Source organism: Carassius auratus, chromosome 8, assembly GCF_003368295.1.
Source record: "Carassius auratus strain Wakin chromosome 8, ASM336829v1, whole genome shotgun sequence".
Taxonomy (NCBI): Eukaryota; Metazoa; Chordata; class Actinopteri; order Cypriniformes; family Cyprinidae; genus Carassius; species Carassius auratus.
The window spans coordinates 736,023-758,203 of NC_039250.1; the positions used below are offsets into that span (position 1 = coordinate 736,023).

The window sequence follows — 22,181 nt, forward strand, 5'->3', positions numbered from 1 at the left end:
AGAATAAGTTAATTATAGACCGATCTTGAATCTCCATTTTCGGTCCAAGATACTAGAAAAAGGTAGTATCCTCACAATTATATTCCTACTTAGAGAAAAATGGTATCTGTTAGAATTTCCAGTCAGGATTTAGACTATATTATAGTACTTATGAAAACTTTGTTGGCATTAATGAAAGTGCATTAAAATGATTTAAATCATACTTATATGACCGCCATCAATTTGTAACAGTGAATGAAGAGATATCATATCGATCACAAGTGCAGTATGGAGTACCTCAAGGCTCAGTACTAGGGCCGTTACACTTCACACTTTACATGTTAGCCTTGGGAGATATCATCAGGAAACACAGTGGTAGCTTTCTCTGTTTTGCTGATGATACTTAACTGTATACTTCTTTGCAGCAAAACAAACCAATTTGAAAAACATAATGGAATGCATAGTCTATATAAAAAACTGGATGAGTAATTTCTTACTGCTAAATTCTGAAAAAAACAGAGGTGTTAATTATAGGACTTAAAAACTATGCATGTAATAACCTAGAACACTGTCTAAGACTTGATGGTTGCTCGGTCAATTCTTCATCATCAGTTAGGAAAATAGGTGTGCTATTTGATAGCAATCTTTCCTTAGGAACCAACATTTCTACTGCATTTTTCCATCTCAAAATAGATCTAAATTACGGCCTATGATTTCAATGTCAAATGGAGAAATGTTAATAAATGCATTTATGACCTCAAGGTTAGATTATTGTAATGCTTTATTGGGTGGTTGCTCTGCAAGCTTAATAATTAAACTCCAGCTAGTTCAAAATCCATCCGCTAGAGTTCTTACTAGAACCAGGAAGTATCCTTTTCCTATTTAGCACCTAAACTCTGGAATAACCTAACACCGTTCAGGAGGCAGACACACTCTTGCAGTTTAAATCTAGATTAAAGACCCATCTCTTTAACCTGGCATACACATAACATACTAATATGCTTTTAATATCCAAATCCGTTAAAGGATTTTTAGGCTGCATTAATTAGGTAAACCCTAACCGGGAACACATCCCATAACACCCGATTTATTTGCTACATCATTAGAAGAATGGCATCTACGCTAATATTAGTCAGTTTCTCTCTTGTTCCGAGGTCACCGTAGCCACCAGATCCAGTCTGTGTCCAGATCAGAGGGTCACTGCAGTCACCCGGATCCAGTACGTATCCAGACCAGATGGTGGATCAGCACCTAGAAAGGACCTCTACTGCCCTGAAAGACAGCGGAGACCAGGACAACTAGAGCCCCAGATACAGATCCCCTGTAAAGACCTTGTCTCAGAGGAGCACCAGGACAAGACCACAGGAAACAGATGATTCTTCTGCACAATCTGACTTTGCTGCAGTCTGGAATTGAACTACTGGTTTCGTCTGGTCAGAGGAGAACTGACCCCAACTGAGCCTGGTTTCTCCCAAAGGTTTTTTCTCCATTCTGTCACCGATGGAGTTTCGGTTCCTTGCCGCTGTCGCCTCTGGCTTGCTTAGTTGGGGTCACTTCATCTACAGAGATATCGTTGACTTGATTTTCAAATGATTGCACAGATACTATTTAAACTGAGATGATGACATCACTGAATTCAATGATGAACTGCCTTTAACTGTTATTTTGCATTATTGACACTATTTTCCTAATTGATGTTTTTCAGTTTCTTCGAAACAATCTTTTTTGTTTAAAGCGCTATATAAATAAATGTGACTTGACTTACTTGTACAATTTAAGACTTTTTATGAGCTTAAATTTGATAGAAGTAAATTTAAGACATTAAGACTATTTAAGGACCCGTGGGAACCCTGAAAACATTTCATCAAGAGAAAAAGAGTCTGCAAACAGTTTCAGCATTTGCTACCAATCCTTCTTTATTTATAATAAAAGGAAAAGCAAGTAGGCCAATTAGCGAGAAAGACAATGAGTGTTTGCTAGTGCAGGAGCAGGCGACGGCTTCTTATGTCTTTGGTCCGAACCGGAGCAGAAGGAATGAGACTGTGAAAGCGCATGACTGAAGGCACTTGATTAAAGCGGTCTCAGATCGTTTTGGAAAAAAACATAAACGAGTCAGTCTCTCTCTCTCCATTTGCAAGGAAGAACAGAAGTTGCTTCATAACGGAGTTCAATTAGAGAACTAATAAATCTCACTACATACATGGCCGGAGGCTACAAAACACTATACATATAGTTTACATATATACAGGATTGAGCTGAAAAGAGTGACAAGAAGCTTTCAGAAACTAGAGAGAGACACACAGACAGACTCACGGTCGGCAAACCAATACAGACAGAAGAGCTCCCCCGGTCAAACACACATCCCAGCATGCACAGCACAGGTGCTTTCCCACCAGAGTGTTTCAGGAGGAGGCTAACGGTGAGCGCAGCGTGAAATGAAAGCGTGAGGTATATCATGAGTGTGAAGACTCGTGCTTTAGCACCTGATCGGGACACGACACACCGGTTTCAATCGACTCGCAGAGCAAACTCTGCTTTAGTGTTGATCTAAGAAGCGCTTGACCATTTGAAAGAGGAAGCCCACGAGCAAACACTCACCACAGGAACTACTGAGACTAACACTGAACGCTAATGTGACAGAAGAGAAGACAGAAGAGTGAAGAGCAGCTCAACGGATGTAAACTTGACTTTCTCTTCATTGGACAGCTGTATGTGTGTGGCGTCACGGGCCATGCGTCCGTGGCTGCCTCTGTGGAAGCCCATTGTGGGCGGGTCGATCCGAACGATAGCCTGAGGAGTTGGAGGAGCCTCTCACACTATTGGTGGGCTGGGATTCGAGGTCGCTCTGATAGCGGTAGCCGCTTCGAACAGGGTTACGCTCTGGGTGTGTGTTTCCGTTATATCGCTGAGTGCCCTGGTAGCCGTGAATGATGCGCCTGTTGCCCTGGAAAATCTGCGAGACAGCGAGAGACAGAGCACATCAGCAGGAGCTCAGAGCAGTGTGATAAACGACTGCATGTGACCACTCACCTGTTTGTGCGGCACACTGGGACGACCCGTGTAAGCCGAGGCCTGGTACTGGGGCTCAGGGGAAGGCGGGACTTTGGCAGGGGTGGAGCCTGTGACAGAGGAAGAGGTGGAGCTACAGCGAGAACGGCTGGAGTAGCCCGTCTGAGGATGATACACTGCAGACGGACAATCAGACAGTCACTCATCTGAATGCTTCATGTGGCCATTTATATGAAAGAAAAATCATCTTCAGGGTTGCCAGGTCCCAAAAGCCTTTCCAGCTCAAATCGCCCCAAAATAACGGAAAAATAGCCAAAACGTAAAAGGAAACATGTTGTGAAAAAAAAAATATCACCGGCAATCACAGACATTTACATTCGGATGGGATTAGTTTTCTCAGAGGACCAATGAGTTTGCTGAAAAACAGTAGGTAAATTGCTCTGGAATTATTACAGAGGTTGTGTGAGAAAAAACACAGATGTGGTAGATTCAGACTGGATTCAAATCACCAAGTACATCTGTGAAACACAAATTTCTGTAACGACCTCGTGTAAATCTAGTCCCCATCCGAACAGGGCTAATGTGATAAGTTGACATAGCCATCCACAAAAACTCAAGTCAAGTCAAAATCTGAGTGTTAATTTCCCCATACACAATGTCTTAAAGCAGCTTTAGAGAAAACCAGCACGTCAGTTTTTGCCTATACCTTTATAGCATTTAGCATTTATCCCATGCCAAAATAGTTTTTCTTTAAAATACATTTAGGAGTTTTTGTCTATAGATAAACATTTTAGCTTGTGTGGTACATTATATAAGTAACCGGGAAAAGCCCCCCACAAAAACGCAGTCTGTGGCTCTGCAATTTCTCCCGCAGTTGCATGGAAAACTGCAGTCTGGCAACACTTTCCCATTCATTGACCCACCTGATCCAAATGACATGATGCTGCACTTCAGAGGCTCCACATCATGGGAGAATTTCACCGCTTTACCGAGATCCTCATCATACTTGCGTTCACTGACAAAGTGCTGGAGAGAGAGAGAAAAACATATTAGATGGCTGTAAATGAAGGTTGAGGATCTACACTGCTGTGTGTAAGAGAGTGTGTGTATGTATGAGTGTGTGTGTGTGTGTGTGTGTGTGTGTGTGTGTGCGCGAGAGAGAGTAAGTCAAGTCACCTATATTTACATAGAGCTTTTAACAATAGAAATTGTAACAAAGCAACTGAACAGAATTAAATAGGAAAATAGCATCAATGCAAAAATGCAGTTCATTATTGAATTTAACGATGTCATCATCCAGCTAAATTATGTTTAAATAGTATCTGTGTAATCAAGTCAACTAAATTGCTGGAAATTAAGTGTGTGAGAGAGTCTGTGTGTGTGTTTGAGAGTGAGTGCAAATGTGTGTATGAGTGATTGTGCGCAAGCGAGTGCGTGTGTGTGATAAAGAGTAATAAATGTGAGTGTGTGTGTGTGTGTGTGTGTGTATAGCCCCTTTCACACTGCGATTCCAGACAATACACAGGTAATGTGCCCCGGCAATTGTTCACAGGTTGCTAGATCTTGTGAGTGAGTGTGTGTGTGTGTATGAGTTAGTGAACGAGTGTGTGTGCGCGAGTGTCTGTGTTTGCGTCTGCGAGAGTGAGAGAGCGAACCTTGATGTCAGCTCGTAGCTCAGAGAGCTGCTCCTCTTTCAGTGATGCTGATTGGTCAGCCAGTCTCTTCAGCTCTTCTGCCCTCTTCTGACGCCCATCCAGAATCGCCACTGTCACGAGAACACACACCTGATCAGCCTCATGAAACACTACAGTGGGCTGTTTTTTGGGCCCTATGATTTTGGCGATTGTGGAATGCAGTCATTAACGTATTTTATTAATAATACAATATAATGCAGAATGTCACGGAACTTCTCAAATTTTGCATGAATTAAAAGTAGGTCATTACATGTAAATTTCAAATCGCGACAGACCAGTAATCCGTAAATCTTAAGCAGCAAAAAGACCATTTAAATGAATTCTTTATGTCCTCAGCATTTCTGTGAGAATGAATGGCACAGACACACGGTTTCGGTTACTACACACATATTGAAGACATTGTGCCGGAAATCTATTAGCTTACTATTGTTCAGTAGAATGTACTACTAAAGTTATTTAAGCTTTATTTTTTAAAAAAAGGAATAAAATCACAAAACAATTCTTCCATGTTTTAACTTTAATAGTAAATACCTGTAATTTGCGAAAAATGGTTACATTTTTCTGAACACCATTAAATATACAATCATTTTTGAGGCAAAAAATGCATAGGGATATTTTAAGAATCAATTGGAATAAATTAAGTTTTTTTTATACATTCAAAAAAATTAGACACTTTAAAACAGAATTTGGTAACAATAAAAAAAAAAAAAAAAAAAATAGGGCCCTTAAATGTCAATTTAAACTTAGTAAATTGATATCAAATTCTATTAGTTTCATGATTTTAACCAATTAGACCTGCTTTTTGGATGAATACAAATTTAATTTACAGTAAAAAAAGTCCAGAAATTTGGGGAAAAAATAAAACTGATTTCATAGGGCCCTAGGCTTTTTAATAATGAAAGCCATTTTTGTATTATTAATTTAAAACAGAAACCAAATAACAGGGTTTCTGCAGGATTTTTAAACTCTAATGTATAACTTTAAAACTTTTAAGGCCTGCACAAATAAAATGAATACCATAGGAGCGGGGTAGGACAATCTCTACAGTATCACATTAAACTAAAATTACTGTAAAAAGCACAATTTACAGTTCAGATACAAATTGTCACGAAAGCAAGGTTTTATAAAATGATAAACTTTACATTTCAGCCTTTAAATCATTGTTAAGAAAGTGGATGAGTTTAGTATTAATCATTATATTCAAATAGTTATCAACAATAAATCATATCAATTAAAGGGGTCATATGATGCTACTTCAATTTTTCCTTTATCTTTGTAGTGTTACAAGCTCTTAGTGCATAAAGATCTCTAAAGTTGCTAAGACTAAAGTCTCAAACCCAAAGAGATACTCTTTATCAAAGTAAAGATGGTTTAAACATGCCCCCACATCTCTGCGTCACTGTGTGGGAAGATTCGTGTAATGCCGCCCAGATGTTCACGTAAAGAAAGGCGTGTGGTTTCAGTAACACAGGTAGTGTTGAAGCGGTCATGTCAGGGAGACATGTGTGTAACTAAAAGAAAGCAAAAGCACTTTATTTGATTTTACAAAAGTAGGTGCATTTAGGAATTTTTAAGATTACTTACAACAGAACAGCAACACATTGTATGGATGACCGCTCCGTGAACATAGGAGAGGAGGTCATTCTGACTTTTCTACACCAATCTGCTGCTTCTGATTAAGCTAAGCGTCTTTACATTTATTTTGAAAGATGAAGCTCACGATTATGGAAAGAGGTTTATGGTGTTTGGCTGATCACAATGCACTGGGTCAGTTGACCAATCAGAGCAGACTGCACTTATCAGAAGGAGGGACTTTGTCGAAAACGTCGCCTTTGAGAGAGGCGGGAAATAGAGGACGATAATGTACAGCACTGCTTCCCAAACCTGTCCTGGAGGCCCCCTGCACTGCACCTTTTGTATGTCTCATCTAACACACCTTAGATAAGTTGGTAGAGAATGCAAGAACTGCACTGGGTGTGTCTGATTAGGGAGACCTACAGAATGTGCATGGTGTCCTCCAGGACAGGTTTGAGAACCACTGAGGTACAGTATTTGAAAAATGTGTTTTAGCATTGAAGCATGTCCACATATTCGATTACACAAAATAATTATTTAAAAAAAAAAAAAAAAAAAAAAAATCATATGACCCCTTTAAATAAATGAAAACTTAAAAAAAAGTTCTCTCTATTCTGGTATTTTATCTATAACAATAATTAGACAATATTTAGCTGAGTGGGTTATCGTGCTGGAATCTTAAGGCCTACAGTGGACAGCTGACTCCTGAATCTTTTAGTATTCTTCATATTCTGTCTGGTCAGTTCTAGGCCTTGCATAGACTAGTCGAGTAATTAAATGATCAACTACTTCAACCACTAGTCGGCGCTGTCAGAAACAATTGACTACTCAAGCATACATTAACCATAATGCATGCAAAGAGTTTGCAAGTACGACTCCAGTACTATGTTGCATGTAAAAATAAAAGATGTAATGTAATAATTAGGGGTGTGCCCGAACCAGACTACCATCAGAATGGCACAGATAATGGCTTCAAAAACAAATAACACAAGGAATAATTCTGCCTGAATATATGGCTGAGGCTTGCACAGTCTGGGGTTTACTAGATAACAGTTGAGTCAGGGGATCAGCGCAATATTATAAGCAGACCTCTAAAAACATGCAATACAGTGTGATGAGAATGTAAACTATGAAAAGAGTGCAAATCAAACGCCACATTGCTGTTGCTTCTCCGTACAGCTCTCAGAAATCACAGCTTTGCAAAAGTAATAAAACCTATAACACCACATTCATACACATTCTATTATATGTATACATTTAAAAAGGAAATGATTTAACCCTTAGGCTACAATATGATACGAATGAATGAATAACAGCTGCATTGCGTGTCTCAGTCTCAGTACATTTCCTATTTGGCCTACATGTTTGCATCTTATCTTTTGCTGGTTTGCGTGGCACACACACACATTGGTTTAGTGAAGTTCACAAATAATCACTAATGAGTTCAAATGATCACTAAACATTTGTCATGACATCTCTCTGCCTGCATGATAAATATTATTTTAGAAATTAATGATTTTAAGTTTAACACGACAAACTTGTTCAGTGATAACTGAAAGGTAATCATAACAGTCTTATCAAGCAACTGTACGACGTTGTATCAGAGTGCAAAATTGTATGATTGTTACAGACACAAATACAGACTGTTACATGAAAATTAAAATTTAATGCCAATTATAAAGTTTAGACAATTTACATATGTAATTGTTTCATAAGGCTATGAATGAATAAACATTTATGAGACCCATTTCATGTCATTTCATTACAGTAGCATGACCATGAGTAGTCGAGTAACTCGAATATTTTTCAAATAAGAAATCGACTAAGAAATCAGTAGTTGTGCAACCCCTAGTAAGTTCACACCAGTAATAAAAATAAAATTTCCATCAAGTTTTATGGGCATTTTTACCTTTAAGACATTTTTATCTAAAAGTGTGCACAATCTTTTGAGTCAAAGTTATGCATTTGGGTTGTAACCAAGAATATTAATTCAGTAATCAACAAAATAATAATTCCTTACATTTATATACATCTCCTCATCCACCACCAGTGTGCAGCATCCACCCGGAATCATTTAAACGGGTGATCCATTCAGGAACAAAAGTGTCCCGTTACTGTGACACAAACAGGGGTGTCCATGGTTAATCGATTAACCGTTAAAAATTGCGTAACCGAGTGAAACATTTTGCTCTGTTAAGTGGCGTCAATGGCGTGCATTGAATTTAGTTGTAATACATTTTTACACCACTAGAGACTGCCAGAACGCTCACAGACATTTGTAATGTCCACAAGAAGTCGTCATGACCAGTTTTCTAATATGAAGCGGGCAAAGAAAAGTACAGCGTGGGAGCACTTTAAAATTGAGAGTGACGGGGCAAAATGCAAGTATTGCAATGTAGTGCTTAGATATACTTCAAGTACGACCTCGTTGTTGTACCATCTCAACAGCCAACACCCGGGCATCAGTAGAGAGGGGGCCGCGGAGCCTACGAATACCTTCGCCAAGCCTACCATCCCCACGATGCTAGCACAAAACATGTGCAGTGGTGCTAAAGCCGAGTCCATAACACAGGGGATTTTCAGAATGATTGAAAAGAACATGATGCCAATTAGACTGGTGGAGGGCGAAGGCTTTAAAGAACTGATGAATATTGTTCAACCCCGCTACAGCATTCCCTCGCGTTCGGCAATCACACGCCGCATAGAAAAACGATATGAGGCAAAAAGAGATTCACTCAAAGAAGATCTACAGTCACCTGATGTAGTTGCCATCACTACGGATTGCTGGACCGCTCTAAACACGGAAAGTTGCATAACTATTACGAGCCATTACATTGACGAAGATTGGGTTTTAAAATCATTCGTCCTTTAAACTGAAACCCTGCCCGCTCGCCATACAGCTGATAACCTAGCGAAGAGAAGTTAAGGGAGTCCGTGGAAAAGTGGGCTCTTATGGGACGAGTGATTGCCTGTGTGCAATTACCGGACAACGGAAACCCTGGCGCATACTATGGTTAACCGAGTATTAATCGATACGGGTCTCGGTTAACGGTTAATGAAAAACTTGAAAACATGCAGCCCTAGAGACAAAACATCGCTGTGGCTGTTTTCATTCATTTTTGTTGGAGTAATAAAGCAAAAACAGGAAATATGGTTCCCAAAATGTAGGTAGACGAAAATAGACTGTGACGAAAATCAAAATCAGCAGACGGGAGAGATGCGAGGAATCAACAAAATAACCGGCAAAACGGAACAGACTGCATGAGAGAAGAGAACCAATCCGAGCCTGACTTATTGAGACGTGAAGCGAAGGTTTTCAGTTTTTAAATGAGCTCCCGGGAAGTCGGCATTCGAAGAGGTGATGTCTAAAAGAGCGACAAAATGTCCACAGCTCACTTCATGTTTGACGACGAACAAAACAAAACAAAGCGTAAAGTACGCGGAGCGCTCATTCGTGGCAAGAACACAACCAATTTGAAAAGACATTTACAGACGAGCCACCTGGATATTTTCTCAAATGTAATTTCACAACGATGTTCTTTTGTTTATTGAGCTAAGCAAAATTGGAAGACTGCAGAGCGTAGATGTTGTAGCATTAAATATTACGAACTGTAAAGTACTGTAAAATAGCCCCTTCTTCAAGTTAGATAAGAGCACAATACTAATACGTAATATTATGATACATACATTTGATTAATACTAATGTTTAGTATATTTTATAATGTTCTACTTGTTGACAATATCACAAATATTTCTATATTAGTCATGTGAAACATGAATGTTCACATCCTATCATTATACATACTAATCTAGCAATATTGTAGTATTTAAAACATACAATATTGCTAGACAAATGAATACCTTATAAAATCTTTTTACTTTTTTTATCCACCCAACTTATTAAATATTTACTTTAAATGTATGCACTTATTGTTCAGCTCAGCTGTAAGCTTTAAGGTCCTGGACCTAACGTTATTTTTCTTTTATTGATGGTCAATTGGCAGCTAGTTATTGTTTACATTATCATGACAGTGTTTGTTGCTGCATAAAAGCTTTTGAATCGAAATAAAGACACAGTTGTGTTGAAATAAAGTTGAATTTGTGTTTTATATATTTTGGTTAAGTTTGTTTCCTATACCAGCTGTAAAAAATTGTCTAGTAAATCTGTTATTGATTTTAGTCTTATTTTAGTCGACTAAAATACCAAGCAATTTTAGTCAACTAAAATAAGACTAAAATTAAAACAAATCAGATGACTAAAACTTGACTAAAACTAAAAAGAATTATAGTCAAAAGACTAAGACTAAAACTAAATAAAAAATTTAGTGTCAAAATTAACACTGCTGGAGAAAAAAAATTTAATAAAAAAAAAAAAAAAGGACACCACTCTTCGTGTGATATAAACTATGAAATTATATAACTATTTAAATTTTCTGCCCCATATCTTAAATTATGTGATCATTATTCATGCGTTTTAAAAGGCTGATTCACGCAGTGAATGTGCATGCTAGAGTTCATCACCTAATGTATGCAGGCACTCTGTTTGTGTTTGCTTTTCTCAATACACTCAAATCATCAAAATCACACCCCAACCCAAAAATGCTCATTCATTATCTGCCAGCAGGGGGAGAGTTTGGTAGAAAGCTTCCCCGTAACAGCTGAACACAAAGCAGTGCAACAGCAGACTTTGAACATACAGCGCTTCATGTTTGTTCAGTGAAATCATAACTTTAGCCGTTTGAAGTTTAATCACCACATTCAGCCATATCACAACTCTGGTCTTTCCGTCCCCAATTTAAGACCTCCTGAAATCATAATTAAGACTCTCTTTTACAATTTAAGGCCTTAAATTTGATACAACTAAATTTAAGACTTATGACTTTTAAAGGCCCTGCAGAAACCCTGAAATAAGATATTTAAGACCACTCGTTCCAAAAACGTTAGCTAAATTAAATTTGCATTTAGTTACTTAAAAACCTTTTTAAGTGTATCAACAGAATTAAAAAGTATGTTTGACAGACAATGGCCTCGAAACACTAGTGTAGTGTCCTATCCTGCATCATCAGTAAATGTTGTGTTCTCCGTTATTTCAGGAAAAGTCCTTGTCAATATTTGCCCCATTCCAGCGCCATTTATTTCTGGCATGAACATTTCACTGTCATTGGGAAAGGTATTGTGTGTGTGTTTCGGTAAGTGTAGCAGTGCTGTCATTCTACTCACAGGCTTCTGCTTTGACTTTGTCCATCTCCGTGAGCAGCGTCACCTCTCGATCCATGAGACTGAAGAGAGAGCAGAAACAGTTAGAGACGAGCCCATCTGGCAGAGGAGCACCTCAATGCATTCAGAACTGCTGAGAAGATTCGATTGTGTCTGTTCACTAAAGTTTGGCATAAACGTGCTGCTGTATACAGTGTTCGAACTATACCGTGTCCTTTGGGGGAGCCCACTTTTTTGGGGGGGGGGGGGTAGAGTTCGTGCACATGCGCATGCCTCAAATAAGGACTTACAACAGCTACAAGTGTATGCACTATTATACATTATCGACACGAGTGCCTCAAAAAAGGACTTATAATGACTTACAAAGCTACATAACAGCTACAATATGCACTATTATACTTTATCGACACAAATTGATAGGTCAGGAAGACAGCCTTGAATGATGTTGTGGTCTCCTCCATTAATTTAGACCTCGATTACTTTATTTGGCAGAATCGCCTTTTGCTTAGTTAATGCCACTTCAATGGCCATCTTGTGTGCAATGCTGTCCCTGTATTTATATATAATTTTTCGCGACTGGTTCTGAGCATTAACCATTAATCCACTCCTCAGACAAGTGCGTGCCAGGTACCTTTTCAGACAGAAGAAGGTTTTTTGCGTCCTTACAAGTTGTAACGAGTGGGAAAAACTGTGGCCCCTTTAAGAGCTGCGCGCTCCCTGTAAAACGGTATGCACTCTGTATGATAATGTATACACGCGCGACTCGAATCGCCCATGTATGCGGGTAATCTCTGTTTGGAAATCATTTTGTTTTAATCTTGTTTGTTTTGTTTTGGTTACGCTGTGGACGGTGGAACATGAGACAGACAATTGCCCGAGTTCGATTGGAGAAATAAAACGCGAGTCGTTGTTAAATGTCAATCGCCTCCGTGAGTTTTGTCTGGCCTAATAACTTTGTGAGCTACCCATATTTTGTCCCCCTCTTGACACAACGCGTTACAAAGTGATGCACCCCAAGCTTCCATCCTTAACACACAGCCATGTATATTGGCTCTTCCAGTCTCTCCACTGCTGGCTGTTCCAGTTTAACGCGAGAGAGGACTCGAAGCAAGAAAGCAAGAGGGGTTAGGATCCCAGAGATTACTTTTCTTCAGCTTCATGCGTTTTCACGGTGGGCTTGGCTTGAGGTTTACCAGTGCTTTCAGCAGGTGAATCAGTCGTGCGTCATCACTACACAATTTCTTAATAAAACCAAAATTAATTGAACTACCTTGTTTCTTTTTGCCCTAGCTATGATGCTATAACTGCATAATGGAAGGACTTTTGCGCACGATAAATGGCCTCCAACGTTTATTTTGTTTCTACGAACCTATGACATACTAACATGTGGAATTTGAAGCGCAGCGCCCCCACACCTTCTGTAATCTTAATTGAAGTTAAATAGGTTTTAATCGCCGTCATGCATGAATGAATAATATTTTTGCCATCATAATCACATTACAAAACTGAAATTGCACTTAAAAATATTCACATTGTCAGTATTTTTTGAGACCCCCCAAAATTTCAGATTTCTCGTTTTCAGGGGAGCCCATGTCTTATTAAGGGGAGCCGAGCTCCCCCTAGCTCCCCCGTAGTTCGCACTATGGCTGTATACAATCTAATAGTATACTTATATATAGTATAGTATCTAACAGTATACTAATAGTGAGACACTATTTAAACTGAACTGAGATGACATCACTGAATTCAATGACAAACTGTCTTTAACTGTGATTTTTCATTATTGACACTGTTTTCCTAATTAATGTTGTTCAGTTGCTTTGACAATCTTTTTTGTTTAAACCACTGAATAAATAAAGGTGACTTGACTGTCTGTATGAGTGAGCGAGTGTTTCTGTATGTGTATGTCTGTGAGTGTGTGAGTATGTCTGTGTGAGTAAGTGAGTATGTCTGCATGAGTATGTCTGTGTGTGTGTTTGTGAGTGAGAATGTCTGCAGAGTATGTCTGTATTTATGAGTGAGTGAGTATAAGTGAGTATGTCTGAGTGAGTGAGCGAGCGAGCATGTATGTCGGTCTGTGTGTGTGTGTGTGTGTGTGTGTGTGAGCATGTCTGCAGAGTGTGTTAGTGAGAGTATATATGTGAGATGTATGTGTGAGTGAGTGAGTAAGTGAATGAGTATGTGTGCAAGCGTGATTGTGTTTGTATGTCTGTATGAGCGCGTGTGTGTGTGTGAGTGAGTGAGTGAGTAGGGCTGTCACGATAACAAATTTTGCTGGACGATAAATTGTCCAAGAAATTATCACGATAAATGATAATACTTTCGTTTTGAGACCAACTAATACAACGATAATGACAATAATGTTATTTTATGACAGATTTAGAGCAAGAAATACCAACATGTTGTAGACATGAGGGTGTGTGAGCGTGAGCGTATGTCTGTATGAGGGTGTGTGAGCGTATGTCTGTATGAGTGTGTGTGAGCGTGAGTGTGTGTCTGTATGAGGGTGTGTGAGCGTATGTCTGTATGAGGGTGTGTGAGCGTATGTCTGTATGAGTGTGTGTGAGCGTGAGTGTGTGTCTGTATGAGGGTGTGTGAGCGTATGTCTGTATGAGGGTGTGTGAGCGTATGTCTGTATGAGGGTGTGTGAGCGTATGTCTGTATGAGTGTGTGTGAGCGTGAGTGTGTGTCTGTATGAGTGTGTGTGAGCGTGAGTGTATGTCTGTAAGAGTGTGTGTGAGTGTATGTCTGTAAGAGTGTGTGTGAGTGTATGTCTGTAAGAGTGTGTGTGAGTGTATGTCTGTAAGAGTGTGTGTGAGTGTATGTCTGTATGAGGGTGAGAGTTAATGAGTGTGAATGAGTATGTGTGAGTCTGAGAATGAGTGTGTGTGTGTGTGTGTGTCTGTATGAGTGAGTGAGTGAGTGAGTGTATTTGTCTGTTTGAGTGTATGAGTGAGTGAGTGAGTGAGTGAGTGAGTGAGTGAGTGAGTGAGTGAGTGAGTGAGTGAGTGAGTGAGTGAGTGAGTGAGTGAGTGTATTTGTCTGTTTGAGTGTATGAGTGAGTGAGTGAGTGAGTGAGTGAGTGAGTGAGTGAGTGTATTTGTCTGTTTGAGTGTATGAGTGTGTGAGTGTGTGAGTGAGTGAGTGTGTGAGTGAGTGAGTGAGTGAGTGAGTGTATTTGTCTGTTTGAGTGTATGAGTGAGTGAGTGAGTGAGTGAGTGAGTGAGTGAGTGAGTGTATTTGTCTGTTTGAGTGTATGAGTGTGTGAGTGTGTGAGTGAGTGAGTGAGTGAGTGAGTGAGTGAGTGAGTGTATTTGTCTGTTTGAGTGTATGAGTGAGTGAGTGAGTGAGTGAGTGAGTGAGTGAGTGAGTGAGTGAGTGAGTGAGTGAGTGAGTGAGTGAGTGAGTGAGTGAGTGAGTGAGTGAGTGATCGAGGAGTCTGTGTGAGAGAGATACCAGCTCTGCAGCTCAGCAAACGTCTGCTTCATGCTCTTGATGGAGGAGTCCATCTCGTCTTTCACCAAGACTCTGTAGCGTGACAGTGACGCCGCACATCGCTGCAGGTCCTTCACAGATCGGTCCACATTTGGCCCTGAAAAGACAAGCATTACCAACCCCAGATCTTCACACACACACACACAAACACTTTCACACAGAATAAACATCTGGTACCAGTTTCACTAAAGTACATCTGTGTGTGTTCCTCCTCACCAGCGTTTAGCCTCATGATGATGACGACAATGTTAGAGATGCATAAAATATTATTTTCTGTCATCATTTTTGTCCAGCCTTAATCAGTGCAGTACTTAAGGAAATATTTATGTGCCTACCTAACAAAATATATAAATAAAGTATAATGTTGCTCTCGTTTTCCCATTCACTTTTACAGTACAAATTAAAACCCAATCCTTTAACATTAATACAGCTTTTAACTTTAAGCTTCAATCTGTTGTAAAACAAGGCTTTAAGGCATACAAATTTCAAAACAGTCCCTCATTCGAACATTTATGCAGGTTAGAAAATTTATGTTTTACATTAACATGACTCACAGCAGGGACTTTATATATGACACTCCAGGTTTTATAACGGTAGATTTAAGACCTTTCAAAACCATGTGAAGAAAATAAGGAATAAACAAATGAAAGTCAATACGTCAATAAGGTCTCTAAATGTGAGGCTGATGACACAAGGGCAACTTTAATCAATGTTTCTGTCAGTGGGCAACCAGGTGAAACACCCAGTGTCCAGGACGATCGAAAGTATCCAGAGAGAAATGTGTCACCCATTCTCAGGGAACGTGCTCAAGAAACTGCCCCATGTATCATTAGCTCAAATATCTTCACACTTCAGAGTTAGAGAATACTCTACTACCGTACACTGCAACGAAGTGCTACTCCTCACCAGTATTTGTGTCCTATTTTCCAGCGTAAATGTCTAAAGACTCTTAAATCAAGATACAGATATGGTCTCGTTTTATGGGAAACTGATCACAATGAAATGAGTTTATACTAAAAACAAGAACAGATCTCAGAGAGCTCAGTGTCCTCCTGTGGTCCAAACGAGTCTGAGTATTAGTAATAGTAGTAATAGTACTTTACGATTAACTTGAGTTCTGATAAACTGAAAAACTATTACATCTACTAGAGAAACCCCCCCCCCCCCCCAAAAAAAAACAGTACAGTTCAAGTGCAGAGTAAACAAGTCACATGATAAAGAAACTCTTACCGATCTTTTTGCCGGCAGGACCTCGCTGCGTGTCGTCGGACGGAGTGGGCACAGAGGGATTGTGGGAGCTGGACACAGGCCTGGTTTGAGATTTGTTACTGGTTCTGTGATGGTTCTGTCGTGCTCCGTGATTGGTGCTGGGCTGAGGGGCGGGGCTTGAAGTGGGCAGCACACCTCCAACTGCAGCTGAGGAAAGAAGGGTGAAGTTAAACCCCAATCACCGCTCAAACACCTGCAGGCATCACCTGCGCTCCGAGAACACACCTGTGGCCTCCGAAGCCTCAGGGACAGCGCTCTCCGAGTCGAGCTCCACAGCGTCCAGAGAGACGGAGTCCAGCTGCTCGCTCAGAGAATCCAGAGATTCAGCATCCGCCGCCTCCGAACCGTTGGCATGGAAACCATTAACTGCTTCCTGACCCTCAGTGTCTGGGGTCACGTCTGGGGTCACGTCTGCAGGAGTCACGTCTGCAGGAGCGTCGCTTTGGGCTTTGGGCTTCTTTTTCTTCTTTGGCTGCGAGAGACGGAGAGAACGCAAGCAGCAGTTATACCATAAAAATAATAATTCGTCAACTTGTGTCACACACACACACACACACTTAAACTGCAAGTTTTGTTTATGGTTTTATTTCAGAATTGTTAAATCTCACTGGAGTGAAGCTTGTTCCCTCACCTTCTTTTTCCCAGTGACATTCCACTCCTTCAGGATCTCCACAGCCCCGCCTAACACACACACACACACACACACACACGTTAGTCACGTCACGCTAGGGACACACTGCCTCCTATGAGACCTGCAAGAAGGCACTGGGTGTGTTTGTTTTTTTCCTTTTCTTTACCAGCTTCTACAGCTATATTAATAGTTATTTAAAACTCAAAAACGATCATTCCTCATTATGAGAAAATAATTTAATTCTTTAAAAAAAAATAAAAAAAATAAAAACTCAAATCTGGATCATGTGGTTTCAAGTCTTTATAAAGTGTGTGTGTGTGTGTGTGTGTGTACCTTCCACAAAGGCCTGCACCGCTCGATCCACGCTGTTCTCGAAGTGCTGCAGCACCAGAGTGATCTCATTATTGCTCTTGTTGGGAACCACGGCTCGCACGGCGTTTATCTGACGAGAGCCGAAACATGAGTGAGTCGAGCCCGAGATTCACAGACAAGAGTAAAACACTGACTTCAAGAGACAGCACCATCATTAACAGCCAGACAAACAGTACCTTTTCCTTCATATTCTCGAACGATCCTCCTTGAGACATGACCATTTTTGAGTGAGTGTCGAACACCACTCCTGACACATCTGGAAAAAGAGGAGGGAGGAGAGACTGAGAGATTTCCACGTGTTCAGTTCTGAAACGCAGCTCGACTTCAACAGCAAACAAAGTCTGGGCAGAGGATCTCGGTTAAAGCTTTTCCCCAAAAATATGTAGGTCAAGAGGAAAGCCAGAGAGAGAGAGAGAGAGAGAGAGAGAGAGAGAGAGAGAGACCGAGACAGAGAGAGGGAGAGAGAGAGAGAGACCGAGACAGAGAGAGAGAGACAGAGAGAGGGAGAGAGAGAAGCAGAACGATTGCTCAGAGATCAGGACGACACGTCGAAGAGCTTTGACCCTCCAGACAAAGATCAGAGTCATTTAATGTGCAACCAACTTCCAATCTGACACACTTCAAATACATGAAGGTTATTCAATTTAAAAAAAAACACACCCCTTAATGTGATCACTGGCACAAAACATTATTCAGTTCAGTGCAGCATTACAGTACGCTACATGCAGGATCTACATTTGTTTCCTGTTTTGTAGAAATGCAAACCACGAGCAACAGATAGTTACTGAAAGTCAAACTCTGGATTATCATACTGTACGTTAGCAGAAATCAGAACAGGCCTGAGAAACAGACAGTGTTCACACTTTCTCTACAGTATAATCTAATCCGTCTTCACATCTTTATGTCGTCTATTTTTACTTTCATTAGCAGCATGTTTGCCCTTTCCTTCTCGAACTATACAGTGTGTCAGAATTAGCATAATGTCTCCTACAGTTCATATTTGTTCCTTTTTAATATTTTCAGTTTTTACAGTCTCACACGAGTCGGTGAAGTGGCAAATGCTTATGGTTTCCCATAATTCCCCCTTCTGTGAGGCGATCTCATGCTTCGAGACAGGACAGAACATAATCAAACATGTGGTTTCCAGCACAGATGAACAGTTCAGCGCTCGTGGAAGGACCATCATCTGTCTTCATTCAGAATCAGTGATCTGCAAGATAAGCTGATAACAGAGCACAGGTGACTCGTACAGTAACAGTATCAGCCGGTTTCCAAGTCAATGACAAACAGACACACCTACAGCTCACACAGGAATCTGTGACGCTGCTAAACGTCAGATGTTCGTCACACTACATCAGTCTGACTGGATTTTTCTCTTAACTATGCCGCCTGGTGACTCTGCTGATGCTTTTGTGTGCATTTGTGCGTGGATTTCCCTCCGAGCAACATTTCTCAAGCTCTTATGCAGCTGTGAAACTGATAAGAAGCCGGTCAGAAACATCAGCCATAAAGACGCGTGCTGCAGCGAGGCGTGGACTGACGGGTCAAAGGCTTCTGAAGACAGCGTCCTCCACCCCACCATCACACTTCAGCTATTTGCAAAGTCATTGAAACGCAAAGTCTTCATTTGCCAAACAAAACCAGAGACTGCAGAGCGAGCGACCCAACCTCGCGTTAAAGAAATGCCTTGTCAAACGCAGACTGGTCTTTGACGTGATTTGTGTTTCTACCGAAGACTAAAAGCCTCTGAAGATCAGGGTCTGAGTGAATCAGCAGCTCATGACTGCTCTTCACTTGCTTGAGAAACTGAAACTCAGGAAACAAACCACAAATAACACTAACGGCACTGTCGTGTTCTCAGATATCGGTCATTCTGATTCTGAAAGAGACAAATATAACATCTAACTACTAGAAACACTGCGTCTCGTCATCACAGCATCTGCTCCGGAAGTTAGTAGCATAATTATTTATTACCATGTCAGCGTTTCATGGTGAAAACAATAAAAATTCAATAGAATACAAGTACCCTATAACAAATAAAAAGAGGAAACAAAAAAGTTATATTACACAAGATTTTTTACAATAATGATAATTCTAACCCTTTCTGGCAAAATAATATTAAGTAACTCTTTAAGCAAGTTCTGAATGCGTTTCTGGAATTATTAGGAATGAAATATTTTTTGCCCCCCATGAAAAAGACATGATTCAGCTACAGTTACAGAATAAAGCAATAATCCCAGTCAAGCCATATACATACATTTAATAAATGTACATATACATTTATTACACTTTTTTAGAATGAAAACGATCCTCGTCTAACCAACCGAAAGCACGTCACATCACCATTCATGCACGTCCATCCAGAAACACTGCAGTGTGTCGGGAGTTCAATGAACAAATCTTTACAATCAATCGTGAAGTTTCACCAACCTTTACCTGAATAAAGCTTCACACATCTACAGCAGCACACACAGCGAGCTCCGTCGATGAAAACCACACTAAACTTATAGTGATGTCATCAGAACAAGAACAGAAGATATTAATGGATCAGGGATCACAAGAACAGAATCACACGGCGATCGCTCACCTTTATAACCGCTCTTCCTCGCCATCCTCCTCCTCAGACAGTCACAATTCTGCAGGAAGAGAGAAAAGTTTGACATCACTGTAATCAGGACTGTGATTAATTAAAACTCAAAGAACATTGAGATGAAGTAAAAGGCACTGATGTAAAATGATTCCTCTCTGAAGCTGATGACATTGAGTCCGTGTTTGTGTTAGTCGCTCATTAAAGTGCCTTCACACCCAGAAGTGATGCTTCCTAAAGATGGTTTATCTCGCTCCATCACGAGAAGAGAGACGTCAGAGCTTCTGTTACTGAAGAACCGGCCTCAAAGTTCAGAGTACAGATGTGAAGCTGTATGAAAGAGCTAATACATGCACTAAAGCCATCTCTGAGTCTGTGTAGATACAAACACAATCTCACGAACAGAGTTCAATCCTCCTACACTCTCTAATCTACAGGATTCGCTTTTCAATTCTATTTGTACTTTATTGGCATGACAACTGTTACAGTGTATTGCCAAAGCACAGTGTTTACACTGAATGGAGAACGTAGATCCGTTTTTAAGAATCTCTCTCTCGTTTCCTAAAAGCAAGTTTGGTCGCGAGCTCCATCGAGAACAATAGAGTTGAGCGGAATTACGAATAGAGTTAGCTTTAAATGAAACGATCTGATCTAAAGCGTGCTTTCGTTCCCGTTAGCCCCTGTGAAGCCCACACCAGAAAACACATCTCACCGAATAACGGACACGGAGAATTAAACGGAGACAGAAGCGTTCCCTCGTGGATCCGGATCCGTTCCTCAGCGAGAGTCCGGTTTCACCGGCGGTTTATGAGCCTTTAAATCAGCACGCACAATCTCTCAGGAAACAGAAACCTAAGCTATGTAAACACGTACGCTCGGTTTGACGTACACGCCCGTTCCCAGCAGCGGCGACGCAACCGGAGCGTCACGCGGCGTCAGCACACGCGCACCTGAACAGGTGAATCCGCATTCATCTCTCGTACACACTCGGAACCGGATCCGAGCAGCGTCCAGAAGAACACAAGCGGAACCGGAGCCGCTCAAAGCGCCGGAAGCGGGACCGAACCCCGGAGCGCTTATGTGGCACTGCACACGTGACCCTAATGATTGACAGGTGTCAAACAAGCACTCATTCAGCACGCGCAGATCACCGCTGCGGAGGATGCGGTTTACTCAGAAACCTGTCTGTGTTTATGCAACGCCTCTCTCTCTCTCTCAGTCTCTCTCTTTCAGCCTCTCTCTCTTTCAGCCTGTCTCTCTCTCTCTCTCTCTCAACCTCTCTCTCTTTCAGCCTCTCTCTCTCTCTCTCTCAACCTCTCTCTCAGTCTCTCTCTCTCTTTCAGTCTCTCTCTCTTTCAGCCTCTCTCTCTCTCTGTGGCAGTATCTTAGCAACACCTCCGCTAGCAGCGGAGCTAATGCTAACCGAGAGCTCAGGTTTAACGCGCTGCGTTTTTTTTTGTTCGCATTCACAGACGCATCGCGTGCGCATCCGGGTTGGCGCAGATCAGGAGGCGTTCAAACAGTAGACTGACGGAGGGCATGTCTTACCTGCACGAGTGGCGGGAATCCGCGGCGCGAACAAACGCAGAGATCGCTCTTTTATTTGACTTTTATGCGATCGCTTCTGCGCGAACGTCTGTCTTTTCTTTCAGCCGGCTCTTGTGTCACTTCCGCTCAGCTAGCTGTCACTTCCGCTCGGCCAGGTTTTAAATCTAAAAACATTCTGCAAGAGATGGCTGGAATCATTCATTATCAACTCAGCCTTCTTCAAAGTACTGATCTTATACAAGTCGTTCAAAACATATTATCAATCACACACTTTAACAATATCCTGTTTTTTTTTTTTTTTTTACATTATGTGTTCCGTGCACTTCACAAATGGGAAAGTAATTACATATTCAGTACAACAAGAATAAAACATCTTCATGAGAGTCCTGTCCACATTAAAACTTTGCAAATAAACACACACTTCTGACACACATCATCTTCAGCTCAAACACAACACACTATCCTTCTCTGTTCTATCAACTGTACAAACATTTTATTTTTCAGTTTATTTTTCTGCTTTCACTTAATTGTATTTACATTAATGTTTTTAGTTCTCATCTCATGTGTTATTGTCTGTGTTGTGTCTGTACACGTGAGCTCTTATGTTCCTCATCCACACACCGCTTCACTTCGAGAATGTTCCAAAAACACAGCGTCATGTGACCTCAGAAGTTATAAAATACAGCTTTGATTTTTAGCTAGTCAAATTTGTATTATTATTATTATTTTTATCTTCCATGGCTTGGGTTATTTATATCTTCTTCATAACCAATACACCGAATGACTGTTTAAAGCAAGATTCAAG

At 40.7% G+C, this 22,181-nt stretch overlaps 1 protein-coding gene across 4 annotated transcripts; it reads right to left on the reverse strand.

Moving 5' to 3' along the window:
- Window positions 1-1,869: 1,869 nt before the first annotated feature.
- LOC113106908 (spermatogenesis-associated serine-rich protein 2-like) lies at window positions 1,870-21,517 on the reverse strand. 4 transcript variants are annotated; one of them, XM_026268938.1, is made up of 13 exons: window positions 21,377-21,517; window positions 19,829-19,877; window positions 17,418-17,497; window positions 17,203-17,311; window positions 16,870-16,919; window positions 16,464-16,710; window positions 16,200-16,385; window positions 14,931-15,066; window positions 11,478-11,536; window positions 4,644-4,753; window positions 3,912-4,014; window positions 3,010-3,164; window positions 1,870-2,932 (listed from the first exon to the last, which is right to left on the reverse strand). In XM_026268938.1, the coding sequence occupies exons 2-13, from the start codon at window positions 19,851-19,853 to the stop codon at window positions 2,702-2,704; spliced, it is 1,491 nt and encodes a 496-aa protein (XP_026124723.1). In that variant the 5' UTR covers window positions 19,854-19,877; window positions 21,377-21,517; the 3' UTR covers window positions 1,870-2,701. The 4 variants fall into 4 exon arrangements, with proteins under 4 accessions (XP_026124723.1, XP_026124722.1, XP_026124725.1 ...); XM_026268937.1 differs by lacking the exon at window positions 21,377-21,517 and adding an exon at window positions 20,779-21,031; XM_026268940.1 differs by lacking the exon at window positions 21,377-21,517 and adding an exon at window positions 20,702-20,720.
- Window positions 21,518-22,181: the final 664 nt, after the last annotated feature.